The sequence below is a fragment of the Neolamprologus multifasciatus genome, chromosome 18 (genome assembly GCF_963576455.1).
Source record: "Neolamprologus multifasciatus chromosome 18, fNeoMul1.2, whole genome shotgun sequence".
Classification (NCBI taxonomy): domain Eukaryota; kingdom Metazoa; phylum Chordata; class Actinopteri; order Cichliformes; family Cichlidae; genus Neolamprologus; species Neolamprologus multifasciatus.
The window spans coordinates 8,528,704-8,549,699 of NC_140456.1; the positions used below are offsets into that span (position 1 = coordinate 8,528,704).

General features: G+C 39.9%; 1 protein-coding gene across 2 annotated transcripts in view; it reads left to right on the forward strand.

The window, feature by feature from the left end:
- Positions 1-17,744, forward strand: part of LOC146497287 (contactin-associated protein-like 4) — a 129,242-nt gene extending 111,498 nt beyond the window's left edge. Inside the window, exons 21-24 of one of the 2 annotated variants that reach the window (XM_085139811.1) lie at positions 1,954-2,041; positions 8,532-8,750; positions 9,893-9,964; positions 11,001-17,743. In XM_085139811.1, coding sequence (XP_084995937.1) covers positions 1,954-2,041; positions 8,532-8,750; positions 9,893-9,964; positions 11,001-11,197 — 576 coding nt within the window. In that variant the 3' untranslated portion in view covers positions 11,198-17,743. Of the gene's footprint in view, positions 1-1,953; positions 2,042-8,531; positions 8,751-9,892; positions 9,965-11,000 lie in introns of both variants that reach the window. The other variant, XM_085139812.1, reaches the window with a different exon arrangement.
- Positions 17,745-20,996: the final 3,252 nt, after the last annotated feature.

A 20,996-nucleotide genomic window follows, 5' to 3' on the forward strand; every position in this document is an offset into this window, starting at 1 on the left:
GTTATTTTTTTCACTTGCCTCCACAATTTAATGTCAGCAATTATTGCAAGCAATTTTCAGGTTGGGTTGGAGAGACGGTGTTTGAGTCGGTGTAAAGTTTATTTGTGTCTATTTTTCACTAAAATGTGACTACAGGGACGTAGTATGTTTCTTTATTCTGTGTGAATGTCTATCTACTGAATTAAAAATATGGTTTGAGGGAACTGCACATCTGTTGTATTTTAGACCTTGTAAATTATCCTCATATCAAGGTTAAATGCAGTTTTTATCTTTCTAGTTAATGTATTAATGGCAATTTTGGATTCCTAGTACACTCACTTTCATTCACACCAACTTATTTTTTTATACAATATGTGTAATGGATTGGTAAAAACTTCTATGTACACTTTAACATAAGTACCCAATTACAGTTTCACCTACAGCTCATCATATTTCCACACACCTTTAAAAAACACCTTGGAGGGTTGCATTAGGAAGGGCATTGAGTGTAAAAGCAAATAAATAAATAATATCTTGCTGTGGTGACTTCTTACAGATAAGAGAGCAGCAGAAAGAAGCAAGCAGAATGGTGTAAATGCATAAGATATGTGATTCATTGCAATAAATCACCCCTCTTCTTTAGCCTTGTATGTGCCCTAATTTCAATATAAAAATGTGAAAGGCCAGAGCTAGTATTTTATTTGTTTTCGGTCTGTTCAGCGCTCTATTTTCAGTCGCTTATCCACGTCTGCATCTGGGTCGTCTGCAGTTTAAGCAAAGATGCCCTGTCGTCCCATTCTCTGGGGGAACATCTGGGTAGGTGTCTTGGGTCTGTCCTCGAGCCTCCTCCCAGTAAGAAATCCCTGGTCCACCTCAGCTGGCTCCTTTGTCGATGTGCAGGAGTAGCAGCTCTAATCTAAGCCCTTTCTTAATAACTGAGCTCTTTAGCTCATCTCTAAGGAAGAACCTTGTCACCCATGAGAAAAAGCTCATTTCCACCACTTGTATCCATGACCTCATTCTTTTGGTGACAACTTGTGGCCGTGGTCTGGGAAGCAACATAGATCAACCGGTAAATCTTACAGATTTGCGTCACGTTCACCTCTCCTCACCATAATAACATCCATCTGTTAATCCTCCCCTCTCCCCTCACTCATGAAGCTGTTCTAGGCCTGAACCAAAGATCATTATGAATGCTTTTTCCATTTCTCCTAATAGGTCTTGTAAATACATCATTCTGGAGCTTTAAGATAAAGAGAAGTGTAACTATGACCTCAAGTAAATGTTACTTCAAACAGTAGATGTCGTGTTGAAGTAATCAGCATTTATAATGACTTACAAAAGATTTTCTTTTTTTCCCCTTTGATGGAAACTTCAGTTATGATTTTGACTAGGTTTTCTTCTTCTTGGCCACATGGTGAGATATTCTCTGTGGAGCTGCTCTAATTAAAATAATCTCCAGTGGTGAATTTCATTCTGGATGGCTGAATGTTTTTAACTGCAAGTTTGGACTCTGTTGTTCATTCCTCCCTTTGAGCTGTTGCGATAAAGGGAAAGCTGAACATTTAAAAAAAAAAAAAAAAAAAAGTCACATTTAAAAAGGATGGAGCCAGATTCACGTCACCGCTGACAGAAAAGTAATGACTGCCATTACGAAAGTAAAACTCACTGCGTCTAATAACTAGAATAGCTCACAGAACAATGTAATACTTTGCTCGTTTTTATGCCTAGGGCATTTTAAAATTTTAATTTGATCTTATTCCACTTCCAGCTGTTCATGTCCTAGTTGATGCACTTTCAACTTTCAGTTTTCATTTTTCTTAATTGTTTTTCTTTCCTTTTGTTTTTTTAATCATCAATTTGTATTCAGATCTTTTAATTTTCTGTGCTTTTATTTGCCTTAAATTATCCTGTGTTGTATTCTACTTTACAAATTAAAGGTTGAACAAAAGCCTATTTATTTATTTATTTCAGATTGACCAAAATGCCAGAGAAGACTTCAACCTGACATCTGACGGGGAATTTAATGCAATCAAGTCGCTGGTGTTGGGCAGAGTGCACGGTGAGTGAGGACACGGTAAAAGAAGAGAGAAGGTCTTTGTAGTTAGGGAGCACTCAGACTCACATTCATTTGATAATAGCTCTGAGAAGTTTGGTGCCTGACTCTCAGCGTGAGCTTTCTTAGAAAAACTGACTGTAATAAATGGAACCAGAGCTGTTAGCTGGACAAAGGGATATTTTCATCTTAGTACTGAGTGCTCAGAAATGTCGAGTCAAGAAGTAAACAAAAGATATTTTAAGTAGTTTCTGGGTTTTGGGGAGGCACGCTACAATCTTGGACCTTAGCAACAACTTTTTTCTGATATTTGGACGGAGTTGCAGATTACTCTAGAGCAGGGGTGTTAAACTCATTCTAGGCCACAGGCCACATATAGCCCACTTTGATCTTAAGCAGGCCAGTGAAGCTCCCCTTTCTGTCGGTGTAAAAAGGTTACATATTTAACTGTTTGTGTGCATGATAAAGAAAACGCTGCTGTGGCAAAGAAAGAAACTTGTTAGCATGACTCTTTGGACTTAAATTGAAAAAAAAAAAGTGTAAAATGGCAAAAAAATGTTCTGGTAACTCATTGTCTGGATTATCCAGGTTTTGTTTGTTTGTTTGTTTGTTTGCTGGGGGGGGGATCTGTTTACCTGCCTTTTAATCATTTGCTATTTTAGCTGTTTGGTGGTCGCTCAAATGATTTTGTGAGTGTTGTGGAAGTTTTTCCATTTAAATAAAGCCTGCAGATGAGCGGTGAGCGGTAGCTAACATTCTTTAATCCAAACACACAAAGAACAGAAAACCAAGCTTGTGGAGAGCCTACATGACCGCGGGGCAGACGGTCAGCAGAGTCTCACTGAGCCTAGCATGGCTCTCAGTTAAATACCTTCTTCAGGAACAAAAGGCAGTACACAGCTGTTTCACACCTTAAGGTTCACACTCCCTTGCTCCCTCCCAGAGTCCTCGAAGAGACAAAAGACTCTTCCTGTGGAGTGGTCTGCTTCCCCCAACTTCCTTACTACACCCCCACCATTTGTCTTAATGTATGAGTGTGGAACATGTTTAAATCCAGTGGCACCAAGGCATTATACAATAAAATAATGTGATTAATACATAAGTAAAAGAAATTCCTATACATGAGCTTTTAGCTGAGATTCTGATGTTTCTGTGGATCCCACACATGTCTATATTTAAATAACAGATCTGGCGGTACATCCCATTAAACCAGATGTTCTCCCTCTTGTCCCCCAATACCGTGAGCATTGGGTTTCAACAAGTTAACTGTTTATTGCTTAATTACTTTGTGTAGTATGAAAAAGGGAGGTTTTTTATCACTGGGAAAAACTGTAAAACTTAAAACTGAAAATATAGTTAAACGTCCAAAATTTATTTTTTGTTGTGTTTCTTTGTGGTGAGCAGCACATCAAACAAGCACACATTCAGGCCTGTGACACTCATTTAGACACTCAGATACTCAATATCATTGAAATGCAGCCAGATGCTTCTTATTTTAAGTTTCCGCTCGTTTCTTCACTTTTTCCCAACATGCTCGTGTTTAAATCCGACCTGTACACTGGCTGTCTTTGGAACGTCTGCCCCCTTTCCTTTTCCCCCATGCTATGGTTCCAGTCTATCTTTGCGTTTGAGTGGCTGCATGGTGTGCCCATCAAAATAAAGCCCCACCCCTGCCTGTGTGGATTCTCAGCCAGGTTGAAGATTCGGCTCCCACATACTGACGAGCCATTAATAATCGAAATACGAAATTGGCCGTACGTTTGACACCCCACCTGTAGAACCTTTAAAGTTAATTTTTAACAGGAAGAAAGAAACCTATCTGCAAATATACTGCTGTGTATACAAAAAACAAGCTTGGCACAATACATTTCAAGTTTCAAAGTTGTATTATACACAGTACATGTTTCCCTGCAAGAAACGTTTGCCTGTGCAATGAAAATCTTTCTTTGCTGTCCACAACAGTAAAGGCAAGTTTATCGTGCCATCACCACGTACTCAACTCAGCTGCTCAACCCATAATTGCATTTTCAGTTCAGATCAATCATTGAGCTGGATTGATCTGAACTGTATCATAAATGGAACTGGCACATTTCTGCCTTAATTTAAGATTTAAGTTCCTAGTGTCCGTCCGTCCGTCCGTCCGTCCGTCCGTCCGTCCGTCCGTCCGTCCATCCATCCATCCATCCATCCATCCATCCATCGCAGGGATAGCTCAGTAGGTAGAGTGGTTGCCCCATGATCGGAAGGTCGGGGGTTTGACTCCACTGAACAGCTGCCCTGAGGTACCCCTGAGCAAGGTACCGTCCCTACACACTGCTCCCCGGGCGCTAAATTGTTGGCTGCCCACTGCTTGAATGGGTTAAATGCAGAGGAGTAATTTCCCTACGGGGACTAACACATACACACATTATCCGTTTTCTGCTGTTTATCTGGGGCTATGTTGCAGCAGCCTTTTTTTGCAAATTTCTTTACACAAACTCACGTTTTCAAACAGATGCAACATCTTCCTCTGTGTGTCTTTATGTCTATTACATATACGCATCACGCGACACAAGCGATGCAGTGAGCATAAAAATGACCTACGTAAGTGTTCCCAGGCTGAGAGAAGTTATCTCTCTGGCATGTCCTCCTCCTCCTTCCTGTAGGACATACCTGGAACACCTCACCCCCAAGAGGACTCCTAATCAAATGTCTGAACCACCACAGCTGGCCTCTTTCAATGTGGAGGAGTAGCAGCTCTACTCTGAGTCCCTCCCAAATGAGCCAGCTGTCTTTTCTAGATAAACTAAAAAATAAAATAGTTTTTATTATATAATATAATAATTATATCATCTCTATCTAGTGCTGATCTTGTGTCCCTTTGGACTGCTCCAGCACTGCTCATCCCTGGAGGTCTCATTCTGACTACTTGAATGTGCTTCTTCCACACAAGTTTTAAACTTTTAAATGGGAATCAGCTGTTTCTGTAGTGTATTGCTTTTTTCCACTTCCACTTGAAACAGTGTTGGTGTGATTACAGTTTTTAAATTGTTTTTAAAATCCAGTCATTTTTTCCCTCGGTGCCTCCATGAAAGATGGACTAAGATATAAACTGTGAATAAGAGTCTGGGAGACCACAGGCTGCAGTCACAGCTCTTTAATAAAAAGAACAACTAACAGTGGAACAAAAATAGAAAAATACACATTTTCCTTCCATGTATCAGAGATTTGCATAAGTACTCTTAAGATATATCATGAAAGAAAATGAATTTTAAAAATATAAATAAACTGGTTTTCAAAGGAACCACTTTAGGATGTAAGTAGTGAGTGTGATCTTAATTTCTTCATTTATCTAGCTTATGTTGGTGTATAGGAAAATCTCGGTCAATTACAGCAACTACATTTAAGAACAAAAGAGGTAAAGCACCAGTACTGTATATTGTAATAGACCTTAGTACAGCACACCATGTTTTCATACTGTCATGTCAGCATGTTACCCTGCAGTCGAAATAGAGGAGGCAGAGAGTCAGATCAGGAAAACATCAGGAAAGTAGATTCTCTGTCACTCGCCTTCAACCCTGTCATCCATCAGCCTAACTAATGGACCTGGAAGTGGGGGGGGGGGGGGGGGGGGGGGGGGGAGAGATCAGCTGAGAGGAGCTTACAGGCTGCGGCAGTGTCTCCTGCTGCTCTCATCAGCATGCAGATGTATGCTGATAAAAACCACAGTCACCTCTCAGTCATCTGAACCGATAGTGATGCAGCTGCTTCCAGCTTTAATGTGGGCTTCCACAGCTGCTGTTTACACTGCTGTGAGGGAGCAGAGGTGAATGATGGAGGGATTTAAGTCAATAAAATCAAGAGATAATGCTGGAGAGTCTCTCATAATGTGATGGTTGCAGACTGAAAGCAGAATAACTGACTGTCTGCTATAACAGAGGTGACTGAGTGTATGCTGATGATCATATGATTGTATATGAAAGATGGACATGCCACCTATTGATTTGTTGCAATCAGTTTTGGTGCTTTAACTTCAGATTCACAGCATCATAAACTGCAGTTTGTGTACATCGTACACAACAAAAAAGCAGGCTTTTAATACTGATGATCCACAAATTACAAGTCCCAAATAAATATCCAATCAAACAATTCAATTCAATTTCTTTATTGTCCCACAGGGGGAAATTAGTTTAGCAGCAGGATATAAATAAACAGAACAATACTATAAAATAATAATGACAATAATAGTGATAGAAAGTCCTAGGACAGTTATTTGCCATTGAGGAGACAAGATGCAGTAGGGATAAAAGAAACCTGGAGTCTTTTAGTCTTCCTCACAGATACTCTAAAACGGCGGCCAGAAGCCAACAACTCAAACTCACTGTGAAGTGGATGGTTCAAACAATTAATAATAGAATGAGCCTTTCTAAGCACATTTCTATTGTAAATGGCCAAAAGTCCATCTTGCCAGCGGCCTGAAATTTTGCTAGCAGTTTTTACCAGAAGTCCCAACCGATTCTTATTCTTCACCATCAGGTTACCAAACCAGGCAGCGATACAAAAAGACATCACAGATTCGATAAAACTTCTATAAAACAAAGACAACATCTCAGATGAGACATTAAAAGATCTAATTTTCCTTAAAAAAACAGGACAAGATGGAAGGGATAGCAAAGCATTAAGCCATAATGATTAGACAGGACTGTAACAGAGAAAGTTACACTAAGCAGAATGGCCCAATAAATACAAGGACAAAGACAGAATTAATCACAGGAAACTGACTAAGGATTTGATACAGGAGAGTAAAGAGCAACAGGTGAAGACAGTCAAGACAGCGAGTCAGAGGAGATAGTGAAACACAAAACAAGATGCAAGAAAATTATCCAAATAAGACAGGAAATGACAAAAGAACACACATTAACACCGACAAGGAAACTCACTAGAAACTTGATACAAAAGGGAACACAAGAAGAAGACACTAACACAAAAATCTAAACCATAAAAACTTGAATAACGGAAAGTAAGAATTCCGACCTAAGAACATGATCAATCCAATGGATCATGTCACACTATCCCCATCTTTGTCAGAGCCACAACAGACTGGGAGAGGTTGAAGTTACAAATAGGCCATAACTAAGCTAACCACATTGCAAAGCATATTATTCATCAGATACTTGCATTAAAAAATGCTCTAAAGGCTTTTTTTTTTTTCTTTTTTTTTTTTAAGTCCAGTTTTGTGACCTGAATAAGTGGAAGTGATGCAGGAGGCAACCACGTAAAAGTGCTAGTGTTGGTCAACAAAAAGATCCATCCTATGGTTTGACTAAGGGAGCAACTAGCTGTAACAACCAAAATTGTTGTTGTAGACGTGGCTTTTAAATAGATATCAATGTAAATATGAGCATTTTTACAAGGCGGTCACTATAACATGAAAGGAACTTTATGTTGAGCCCTGGAAATTGGGACTTTCAGGATTGAGCAGCAATTTGTGTCTTGCTGGTGCCATCACCCAAGTGAGCATACAATTCACCAACAGATAATCAGTAATGCAATCAACAAAACTGATTCGCTTAACAGAGTTCACGTTAACATATTGCTAAAATGAACCAGGGAGAAAAGTGCAATCTGCCCGTCTGTCTGCATGCTGCCAATATATAAATGGAAGATTTCTGTACTTTTAAAATGGTGTGTGCATGATAATCAGATGATCGTAGCAACACACTAGCAACCTGTCCAGGTTGTACGCCGCCTGTCACCTTGTGATTGCCGAGACTGGAAAAGCCAAGCCTGGACGTATAATCAGATCCCATTGCAACCGCACTTCTGCATGCTGAAATTCTTCAGTGTGTGGCAGTTTCCATAGACACGGATTTAACTAATAAATGTGTCCCTGTTAACCATCAGAAAACTGGCTTCACTATTACTAATGAACAATGGTACATGCATTCATAATATTTAATTGGAAGATTATACAGCAAATAATGTACTTCATAATAAAATCTGCATCCTGAATGTTACTTTGTCTTTATAAATATAATTATTGCTAATGGCCCACTCAGCTACTGTAGTTTGTGCATGAATGTTGGTGTTCGTTTTGATATATGCAGTGTTTTGTTGTACATAATGTTTTGTTTGCCTTCGATAAGTTGTATTGTTTCTTCCTTATTTCCTTCTCTTCATTTTTATTGTGTCTCAGTTTCTTCCGGTTTTTCTTCTTTTGTTTTACATCTGAACTCTTCACCCCTCCCTTTCTTCTCCTCTTGTGTCTTGTCAGTAATTTATTATGTTTATGTTTTATTTACATCCTGTTTCTCCCGTGCAAGTCATTAGTCTGTTTTCATACCCATCTACAAACCTCAGTTCAGTCACTGTGTATATTGACAGTGTTTCTTCCTTCACAAATAGGGCGTTATTTACTACTTTTGTTATTTGCTCTTTGAGGTCAACTCCTGTACCCTGCCTTTGGATCCTCACTGCTCACCACACATTTTCTGTCTTGCTCATTTTCTCTCTCCAGAGTCTGATGACCTGGATGCCGACCTATCCAGGTTGGCTTCCCTCGGTTTTACAGGCTGCCTGTCAGTTGTCCACTTTAACACCATGAGTCCTCTGAAAGAAGCTCTGCTCCGCCCCAACTCCAGCCCCGTCATCATCACTGGACCTTTAGCTCAGTCCAACTGCGGCTCCGCAGCTTCTGCCAATTCCTATTCAGCTGAGAACACACACCACCTGTCAGGTGAGAAAAGGAGGAGACGTCTGACTTGTTATTATGTTATAATCTTTGAAAATATAAATATGTGACATTTATTAAAGGTTTTGGCTGAACATCTACATGTTTTCTTGCAAAAAATTAAATAAAAATGTCACATCTTAGTTTCAAAACTGTGTGGAAAATCACTGGAATAACAGTAGCACCTTGTACTTTATTCCATTTTTTTTACAGTTCTCCACCCTTTCTCCTGATGTGCATTTTTATATTTATTTTAATATTTTATCAATAGATACAGTTTTAGAAGAAGGGATTTGTTCCAGTTTGCATCTTAAGTAGACATCTAAACTGAGCCGGCCAGTTTGGCAGAATATAAGCTGCACCCAGTACAGCTGATAGCAGTGACTGTGCAGTGTCGTAACTGAGACACTTTCATGCATCTCTGAGTTAGCGTGTCAAATATAAAGTCTTTAAATGAAAACGTACCATCTTTTTTGCTTATGCTAGCACTTCAACTCCACAGGAGCTACGTCAACAATGCATTTCATCATCATAATATCAAAATATTTATTTCTCAGGACAAACGTTGAAGGCCAGTGTAATTGATTGCACTACAACAGTCCACAGGCAAATTTATTACAAAAACTATGATGCCAAATAATGCAAAAACCAATCTGGCCAATGGGATTTGGAGTTGATTCTGTGATTAGGGTGGCATATATTTCCTGCTGTCTTTCATTTTTGCACTGAAACTGAATGAAAGCTGCTCTTCCAGCTCAGAAACGGCTTGTTAATTACGTGAAGTATGCTCCTTGTTTTGGGAGTATGACTGATGATTTAATGAGTTTGAGACACAGGAGATTCGTTTGGGATTTCCATCCTTTGGGTTCTTTCTAATCCAGTTTGCAATGCTTTACAGCAGTCACTTGTAGAGCTGAAGTAATCTTCCCTGATCTGATGGGTTGTTTTTTTTTGAGTCTCTGCTTTTCATTTTTGACTCTGATTTGATCTCATTTCTTTCTTTATTCTAATTTTGCCTCTTTTTGTGCTTATTTCTTCTGGTGTGAATGATTTTGGCTGTTCTTCCTTGTTTTTATTCTTGGAGTCCTTTCACATTCTTGTCCTTAGCTTTCTCCACCTTTTTCTTTTCCTCTCTCTCTCTCCTGTAGACCAGTCTGGTTCAGTGGGTTCAGGTGTACCCTTAGTCAATTCCATCAGGATTGACTCGGCCCTAATTGGAGGTACTAAACTGCTTTACCTTTGTATCTTCTTCACTGGACTTTACTTATAGCCATTTTCCACCCGTGCAGTGCTGGTGTGCAGGCAGTTACACCTCGTTACCTACATTTCAAGAGATTTGTGCAACATTTTCAGCAGAGGTTTGGTTATTTTTGTGTGAGGAGAATGACAGCAAACAGAAACTGGCCTGCATCTGTGATTTGTTGGTGATTTTTTTTAAGCAACAACAAAATTGCTTTGCTTAAAGATAGAACTGCTGACATCAGTGTCCGTGTTATTTGTAGTGGAAAATTGGACACCAGCACTGCTTCAGTGGAAAATAGTTGTTTTATTATGTCAATCGTATTGCCCTTGACTAAAAATAATGAAATTTCATGTGCTTTTCTGGTGCCTTTTTATTTTAAAAAAAAGTGATGAGTTCAAGCGAATCAAGTTGTGGAGAGAGGTTGAACTCCAAGAAAGAGTAAAGTGGTCTGCCAGGCAGGAGTCCATTTAAAACTCATTTAAAACTTTGCTGCTCTGCCAGCACGGATTGATTCAAAGTGAAGACTGAAAAGGTTCAATCTATAATTGTGCAGATAGAAAAGGTGAGACTCAGAGAAAAGTCATTTAAAACTGTCCATTAAACCATCCAGTACACAAAGGGCAGCCCATCTAATTAAACCAATGTAGGGATGATTTGCTGATGGGAAAACTTTTTCTGCTCTTATCTTAAAACCTCTGGTCACTTTATAATGTAATGTAGTATGAAATTGATTTCAGATGGATTCTGGAATGCCAATTAAATGGAGCCTGCTCTCGTATTCCCAAATGTGCTCAACAGAGCAGAAGAGCGCGATGGCTTCCAAAGATTTAAACTGGTGTTTAATGTTCTCTAAAGTGCGATTAGCAAGATAATCAAAAAATTTAGAGATGATACTACGAGGGGAAGAGTTTGCTTCCAATGTATACATCAGCTACAATAACGTCAGAACATTCAACCACATTGAAATCTGAAAGTTGATATCTGATATGCTACCAAATCCTTTTACCTTACAGGTGTCATTGCAGTAGTCATCTTTGTGATTGTGACTGCACTGGCGATAACGGCCAGATTCCTCTACCGGAGGAAGGATACATATCGTAGCAAGGAAGTGAAGGGAGTCAAACAGGAGGACAGCCAAGACTTTCCTTTTAACAACCAGGCTGACTCCCAGAATCTCTCCACTGAAAACCCAAAGGAGTATTTCATTTAACTGGAGGCCCGATGACCCGATGCACTGCTGGGCTTTTGGACCCGAAGCTGCAGACAGACGCATCTTGACACGCCTTGGGACTTTGCAGTGCACTCGAGAGCCACTCAGACGCTTCTCTGACAGAAGTGGCTCTGCAGCATGTGAAAAGCAAAGAAGAACAATTTTCACAGTGTTGTCTTTCTGTTGCTTAATGTAAAATGTGAATACACTGATGCAACAGCGTTGGACTTTAAGGGTGTTGATATACTTGTTCAAGCAACTGTAAATATTCAGCAATGTGAAACACTGAATAATGTCTTTGTAACAATCTGGCTAATGTTGAAATGTTGGAAATAATGGAGGTAACAGTATTTTTATTGTGCATGGGCAGGGAGAGTGTGAAGCTGTCTTCTGTTTGGATTTCACCTGGAGAAAGATGGGGATAAACTCCAAACTGCCTGCGAGACATTTGCCTGCATTTTAAATGATCCAACAAAAGCCATCCATGGATATTTTATATTTACCTTTTTCATGTTTCCAGCTATTCTTCCCAGTAACTGGCTGTTTTTAACCCCTTCTCGAGTTTTCATTAACGTTTGTGAGGTCAGTGGTCTAAATATACAGTATATGCGAATTACATCCGTAGAAATTATTCCTCATCACACAAACACATTCCAAAGTTATGAGTTTGATCACTGTTGACGGAAAATGTGTATCCTGAGAATAAGAAAGCAATGTTACCACAAATGTTGTTATTGTCTTAGTGATTCAGGTGATGGTCCGTTGTAGGTTTTTTCACTCACTCATTAGGCCCAAAGCTTTGTGTTCACGCTCACCACTCAAAGCATCATCTTTGGTGTCAGTAGGCAGCTGTATTCACAAAAAAGGCCCACTGTGGTACCGGTGTTCTGACAAAACATCCTACTTTGTCAAGACATCCTACTGTAACGTAAATTATAGTCATGTCTATCAGTCTGTGCTACCTTATCAGAATATGCCATCTTACGTGGTTTATACCTCCATCGTACATAGGACGGTAGGACGTTCTGATGGCCAAATCACACTGCTTTTATTTATTTAGGTAGGACAAGGTTTAAGCCAAGGGTCCTCAATCCCAGTCCATGAGGGCCGGTGTCCCTGCAGGTTTTAGATGTGTCCTTGATCCATCACAGCTGACTTAAATGGATAAATTATCTTCTCAACATGTCTTGAAGTTCTCCAGAGGCCTGGTAATGACCTAATCATGTGATTCAGGTGTGCTGACCCAGGGTGAGATCTAAAACCTGCAGGGACACCGGCCCTCATAGACTGGGATTGGGGACCCCTGGTTTAAGCTGTACGCCAGTTTACAGAAGTTTAGAAGTACTAAATCAAGACTTGCAATATGACTTTAATTGAGACTCCAAATTGGAGTATTTTTTCCCAAAAAAAACAAAACGCATGTTAGCTTGAAAAGTTAACAAATTGACAACAGCTTAAGGAAAACTAGTATCCACTGTAATAAAGAAGTAAAATATATAATACTAACCTTTTTTCGAATGCACGAGATCAGGGTAGGATCAAAGAATAGGCGTGTAGTATTAACACCTAAAATATGGCCGTTTTGAGTTGTGCGCATGCACAGTAACAACAAGTAGGACAGCTTGATAGGTAGGGTGTTTTGCCAGAACACCGGCTCAAACATCAGGCTCAGTGTGTAATGTAATGGAACATTGAGCAGCAAAAGAGCCAAATATCTTTTTATGAGACCAAACCAGAACTAAAAAGATTTCCCAACTTGTTACACCGTCAGTACAGGTTGTGCACTATAGACATGCCTGGTCACCAATTTTTCAATTATCATTTAAGCAAGAGATAAAAATTGACTAGTTTGCTAATCTAAAGATTTATTTAATTACATTGTGACACTGACTATTTGCTATGTTATACATGGCAGTGTGTCTGATTAGTTTGCTGAGTTTTTCCAACTGTACGATCAGTAGCTTTGATTTTTTTCCACTCCAGTATCCACATCTTGGTACAGAATATGGTTCTAATTAATTCTGAGAAATATGAAGGTCCAAAACACAGCCACTCTTTTTATTTTATTGTATTTTTTTACAATCTTTTGTTCAGCAAAACAGTCATGGTTTGTATGGCTGTCATCTATTGGCTGTCTCGTTTATTTATAACGTCAGTTCACCGAAAGAGAGAGACAGATAGGGGAGCAGCCGTTTGTCAGGGCTGCAGTCCTGGGATGTGGTTGGTTATATAACCAGAGCTGGAATGACGAACTCTCAATACAGTAGCTAAAGTACAGTAGTACATTTTTCTCTGGGAAATGTGTTTGTTTTTTTTCAAGTCTTAATATTATGACCCTAAAAATACATTCTTTAATTGATATGTAAGTTCATATCATGTGAACAGTTATCAAAGTCAGATGATTTTTTTTATATAATTTCAGTCTGACACTTTAATTCAGAAATTTTAAAACGGATGTGCTGAGTCAGCTAACCTTCTACGACGGGATGGAAATCAGTTCTTTTGTTCAGTGTAGCTCAAGAAATTCCTCATGAAAAAAAGAAAAATCCTTAATAGACGCCTTACTAACTTCACTGGATACTTCATAATACTGTGACTTCATCCCTGTAAATTTCTGGATTGATTTATACAAACCTTTATATATGTTTGTATCTGTTATAGTAAAGGTGTGACAGATGTAAGCCACAATTAGACTTTCAGCTTATTCTTTAAAGAACATCTTTTTAGGCTTATAGTTATTTTCACATATATGATCATATACATGGTGTTATTTTGATGGATTCTCACATTAAACACGGCTGCCAAAGACTGAAACATCTGTCTCTGAGAGACAAAAACTCACAGTTAAGACTTCTGCAAAGAGTCGGTTTGAGGCAGTTTCCTACTCTGTGCTCTGTGTAACAACAAAGATGGGGGAAATCCCTTATATGGTCATCACATACAGTAGTGATGAGCATAGATGCCCTGCTGTTCAAATTTTCTGTTTATGAGCAACAGGAATCCAAAAGTGTGGGCAGCATGGTGGTGTAGTGGTTAGCACTGTGTCCTCACAAGCCCTGGGTTTGAGTCCCGACTGGGGCTTTTCTGTGTGCAGGTTTTATATTCTTTTCAGGTACTCTGACTTCCTCCCACAGTCATGAGGTGAGGTCACTATGGCAGCTGAAATAGGCTCTGGGATCTTGAATTGGGGGAGTAGTATAAGATGGATTGAGGAAATCAAAAGAAAGTCAGTTTAAAGTAGTTAAAACACCTGATTTCAGACAGGATGTCTTTATAAAGATAAATTATTTCAAACTGTTAATCACGCAAAGCTTTAGTAAGTCCAAGAATTTTAAAAAAGGAGCTGCAAATTTGTATAATAGGACCCCTTTAATCATACAAAGACAGCACTAAGAGGAAACACAAATAAAAACCTTGATCGTTGCTAGACTGCTATCACATGTGCAGTTTACTTAAAAAGTCTTTGCATCCTCCTCACTTTGCTGCCTCCACTTAAAAGTTTTCCCCTCCCTGCTGCATACTGCCTGCTGGGAGCTTCCTCACTCAGCTCCCTTAATGTCTTTGAACAGTGAAGCTTTTAACACCGACAGCGACACCGACTCTCTAACTGTCTGTCACCTCGCTCCGTACACGCAGAGGCAGTTAATGTGTTTTGGAAATGCTAATCTGCCTTGAGCTGACAGGTGGATTGTGATTCGATATAAAGCAGAGGGAGATGAGGAGAATCAGACAAAGATAATCTGGGAGACACTGCCAAGCACCCATGGTTATAATGAAAACTCATTCTGATATTAACACTTGAAAATGAAGCCAATCCTTCCATGTGTTAATCCAGCTCATGTGGAAAGAGGACTGCTGATAGAAGGATGAGAAACGGAGGGAAGCTCAACAGCAGCTGCTTCCCAAATACACGCCACAGTCTCTGTGAGATCCAAAACCTCAGATGAGATTTTAATGACAGAAGTTGCTCAAACTTTAAACTCACTCTCCTTGTGTATTTTGTCTTAAAATGTACTTTTGTCAACACTAATGACAGACACCGCGTTCTCCTGTATTGCAGTCTTCTCACTATGAACTTTATGCTGGAGTCGATAAGTGGTCCCCATGCTGCAGATCATTTCTGCTGCACTCACTTTTAACACATAGGAGTACAAGTGAGATGTGTTCAGGCCAACAAAGTCTAGTAAAGTGGTTAGACTCCGATAGCCCACCCCAGCAGTAATTGGGGTGTCCTGCACAAATCCTTGAGTCTCGACGCTGATGGTGGAGAAAGAATGACAGATATGCAGTAAGATCTAAAGTCAGAGGAGCGAAGGCTGGTTGGCCAGAAGAGGGCCGGCAGAAGATAATTGGACTACACCAGTGATGTCACAATAAGCTTGACAGCGTGGGAAAGTGGAAGTGATGTCAAGCTTAGATTATCCCCCAAAACCTGGAAGGCAGACAGATGTGTGACTCCTAAGCTTCATTTTAATGCAGATGCAACTTAAATGACCATTTCCAATCAACTGGTGTGTAAGCTGATAAAAGTAAACCAAATGTTTACACAAGTAAACACACAGCAAAAACCGAACACTTTGGGTTGATGGAACGCATCGAAGAGACCATTGTGTTTACCTCCAGTTTGAAAAACTATAGGGAGTGGAGACCACAGGCCTGCACTGAGGCCTGCGTCCTCCTGACACAGAGAAGGCCTCCACAGCAGCAACAGCGTCTTAGATCCACGATACCAGCTCCTCACTCGACACACATGTGCTCTCTCACAAATGTTAATGGAACTCTTTTTTTTCCCCTTTTAACTGGAAAACCGTGCTTCCTGGCAGCATGGAGTTTTTCCTTGCCGTCCTTTTTCCTCTGCACCACACCTTCACATGCACCGAGCTGCAGGTGATGCCTCCAGGCCAAGCCCGGAAATTAAACTACCAGACGACAAACTACAATGCATTCAAAGAAACTTGTCTTTCTGAGTGCTGTAAATTTTATCAGGGTTACACAGGAGATGTATCAATATCACTTTGGAAAGGTTGCCAATCTGTTGCAGAGCCAACACTGGGAGACATACAACAATTCACACTCACATTCACACCTATGGGCAATTTAGAAACATCAATTAACCTAACTGCACCAATTGCATGTCTTTAAATTCTGGGAGGAAGTTGGAATTTCCGCAGATAACCTACGAAGAACGGGCAGAACATGCAAACTGCACACAGAAAGGAAAATGTAATATTATGAGAATTAAATTTTTTATTTTTTTATTATTTTTCAAAGTCTAAAAGAAAAATTCACCGAATAAAAGAAGGACTTTGGTTCAATGAAAACAAAATATTGGCCAAAAAGATATCGTATGGTTAACACTTCCTCTGAGTTTAAACTGTTTTTTCTTGCACTTTTTTGGACAATAGGTATGATTACTATTGTCATTAATTATACGTAAAGTTGCACAAGGTGTTACAATGTTAATTTAAGATTTATTGAATTCGGTGTAACAAGGAAATACATTTATGTGCTGTAGTTCATGGTAAATTGTGGCGTACTGGAGTGTGGCCTCAGGATCACATCTCTGCTTTTTGCAGATAATGTGTCCTGCAGTGCCCTCCAAGGACTTAGGCAGTTTACAGAGTGTGAAGAGGCTTCAATGAGAATGCAAAAGTCAGAAGACTGAGACCATGATGGAGTGCTCACTACAGGTCAGTGACGAGTTGTTGCTCCAAGTGGAGAAGGTTAAATCTCAGTGCACAAGTGAGGTGAGCAGAAGATTGGTTTAGAGTCCACACTCACTGTAAACATGGCTCCACCAAAGTTTGTTGTAGTAAAGGTGTTAGTGTGCAACCCATAAACAAAGTTTACCTGTTATTTTCCTAGGATGTAGCATGTAAATTAGAATTACAAATTTATTTTGCATGCATTTCCCAAAATTATATTAGGCAATATATGGAATATGGTAAATACAAAGTAGGTCCCCATCCATCCATTCGCTTCCGCTTATCCTTTTCAGGGTCGCGGGAGCCTATCCCAGCTGTCATAGGGCGAGAGGCGGGGTACACGCTGGACAGGTCGCCAGTCTGTCGCAGGGCCAACACACAGGGACAGACAACCATTCGCACTCACTTTCACTCGCACATTTACACCAAGTGGCAATTTGGATTACCCAATTAACCTATCCCCACAAGCTGCATGTCTTTTGACAGTGGGAGGAAGCCGGAGTACCCGGAGGGAACCCACGCAAACACGGGGAGAACATGCAAACTCCACACAGAAAGACCTGATGGTGGAATTGAACTCAGGACCTTGTTGCTGTGCGGCAACAGTGCTAACCACCGTGCCACAAAGTAAGGCCTGAAAACCAAACCTTATTTTATGTAGTATTGCAGGAGTGTGATATTAGAATTTATTTAACATATATTTAATAAGGTTAATTAAAAATTACATTGTAAACAGTCCTTGACGGTTTCCAGAGTTTATTTTATTCGTTAGCACTGAATACATTTAAACTGCACTTAACCTTTAACCGTTGGCTAGCTTTCAGTAGTTTGAGAATCCCTCTGATGGCTGATTCCTGATGCTGATGGCTGTGAAGCATTGAGGAGCAGAGCATGCCAAAGTGATTCTCTGTGAGGAGCCATATCTTCTTTCTGCCTGTTTAAAGGTCTCAGACATCTGGAGTTACATGATGATTCTGCTACCTCAGATCATTTACCATCAATGGTTGTAATAAGAGACCAGATGTGAAGCTAATACCTGAAATATTTCGCACTAGTTTTGACATCAAAGATATAGTGAAGGAAAATAAAATTCAACAGGTATATATATAAAAAAAAAACCCTAATTGGAATTTAAATGATAAATATTCTCTCATCTTTAGTGGTGCAGTATATATAATGGCCACATTTTGACACAGGTTGAGTTGTAGTCTGTGTCTTGAAAAGGTATCAAAGTAGGACTGGCTCTGCAACAGCAATAGATCACTGGAAAACAGGTATTGAACGTCAGGTAAATACACTTATTTTCTGAATTCTGAACCTTTAAGGAAAGCTAAACCTAAAATCACAACTGAACAAGATACAGATGCAGAACACAAGAAACCAGGAATGTTGCAAACACAAGGACCTTAAACAAAAGTCAGATAACTTTCTACAAGCGCCAGCTGATATACAAGCCTCTAAATCACCGTGCAAGACTAGGATCCAGTGGGCTGAGTTCTTCTTCTTCTTGTAAGTATTATTGGCGGTTGGCAAGTGGGCTGAGTTGACAAGTAGCTGGGGAGTTACCAATGGTGGAAACGGGGGGAAATGAACCTAAACCAGACACCAAAAGAATATCTGATGAAATGAATAGTAAAGACATTTACTAGACTATAACTGAACATGGCCCGGAGCAGGATTTTTTCAGGAGCAGGAGTCTGCCACAAGGAAACTGAAAATAATCATTTTATACTTCACACAAATGTATTCAAACGCTAGAAGGCAACTGTAAGGCTGAGGTGGATTTAGATGATTGTGACAAGTTTCATATGCTGAAATCCACACCTGTGATAATGGCTCAGAAATGCACGCTGAGGAACAGAACCTCATTGCTAGGTTGAAAGGGGAGTTGAGACAGCAGGCCAGATAACTCTTCGTAATATTGTTTTAACTATCAAATGTCTTGCAGGTCTTACAGTTACATTTTTCCCATTTCCATAAGATGAATTTAAATTGTTAGTCATGACTACACAGAACATCTGGCTACAGCTTAAACATTTTATTAAAAAACAAAAAAACAAAAAAAAACAAAACCCTCTTAGTCTGAATATGAACTGAAAATGGTTGTCTATGTCATTTGCTTATATAAATATTATTTAGTGTAAAATGATCCATATTCTGACAACAATATAGTACAAATGGAAATCTAAACCCTGCAAGATTAAGGACTCAGATATTACCATTATTTTTCATATTTTTTTCCATCTGCAATTTGCATTTTGATGAATTTCACTTTGTAGGATGTAGCTGCTGTCTAGCAGGAGAGATTTCAGGTGTGAGGAGCTGCTAAGACAATGGAATGAGGGTAGGGTTGCCAACTCCCTGAGAAATAAATAAGGGACACCTCGTGGCCAGGGCCGGGCGACCCAGTTGTCTTCACCCTTCCCAGTGTGGTGAATTTTTTAGCTCTTTTTTTGTGTGTGAAATTATTTTTTTTAACCATTTGACTTGAATTTGATTTAAGTAGATGCGTATTCTTTGTGATATCAACACATGGGAAACAAAAATCAGTTAGCCATTTATTTTTAGCTCAAAATGACAACATTAACACAATAAAACAGGTCTCTTTCTTAAACAGAAGCCTGTCATGCTTAACTTTTGATAATAAAAGTAAATCTTTCTTTAAAAGAACTCTGTCCTGCTTAACTTAAAATTATATAAATTAATAGAAAACAATAGAAAGAAAAATATTCTTGTAACAGTGCACATTTAGTGCATTTAGTGCAATTGGCTTCAGCAGAGGCATTATTTCAGCTTTTGCTCCCGTTTGTAAACCCACTTGTTCCCATGATTACGCGTCATAACTCATCATCATTATTCATCTATGTATTACTTTTATGTATTACTCATCTATTTGTTGTAATCATCTATCCTTGCAGTTGTTTATTACACAAAATAAATTATATTATCACACTTCTAGCCACATAGCGCTGATATTCACTGCACATGCCCATTTTAACCTTAACCAGAGGGTTTAAAAACAAACAAACCAGTGTTTACCATATCTGGTTCTGCCGTGGCCTGGTAGACAAAAATTGGTTAAGGGTTCCCCGAGCTTTCACGCCCCTCATGTTCTTCATGTGCCCACCATTAGAAGCACGCCTATGGAAAAAGTGCGCCGGCACACAGTGCAGTGCGCTTTATAGGTGTTATCGTGCACTTTTCCAGCCAGGTGTTTTCCTTTTCCCATTCTTCCCTGCACTTTTGCAGCCTTTTTTTCTTTCTCTGAGAGGAACAAACATTGCTGGTCTAATGCTGGGCTTACACTGTGCGATTTTTGGCCCATTTTGAGCCGATTTTTGAGTCGTGCGACCAATTTGGTGATCGGCCCGATTTTGGCCTTCATCGTGCATCGTGTAGTATACGTGGGGTAACGAGAAGCGATTAACACCTCATGACCAGCTCCCGATCATCAATCGCTCGTGAGGGTGTCACCGCAGCCGCTCACACTGCTCACGCGCAAACACGTAAACGTCGGTGAAAAAGACGGAGCAGCACGGCTGTGCAGCGTGTGATCTGGACTCAAGCGATGGAGGCACAACTTGTAGAACTTTGGAAAGCTCATCCGAGCCTTTTCGATGTGGCATCACCAAATTATCACGACCACAACAACCGTGAAAATAGTTGGATTTACATTGCTGCTCAATCACAGCTGCCTGATCATGTTTGTCATTAGTAATTTAGCAAAGTTGATGGTGGTGTGTGTCTGTGTGAGTGAAAGACAAAGAGGGAGAGCGAGCGACAGATTTTCTGTTATAACCTTCATTTTATGGAGGCACAGTGTGACTCAGGTCGCATCAGAGCATCGGGCGGTATAGTGTGAGACCTGCATCGTGACCTACGAACTTATAACCCATGCGAGCCAATCGTGCAGTTTGAAAATCGCAGTGTTTGCCCAGCTTCAGGTGTACTGTCGTCTGAGACTTGCACCGCAGTGTCGGCGTTTGTTTCCCTGTTGGCCATGCTTTTTGTTGTGGTCATCTGTTGTCTTCCGGTATTGTCTCCGCAAGCGACCTTTCCTCAACCAATGAGATGAGCGGTAATCTGAATTGTCA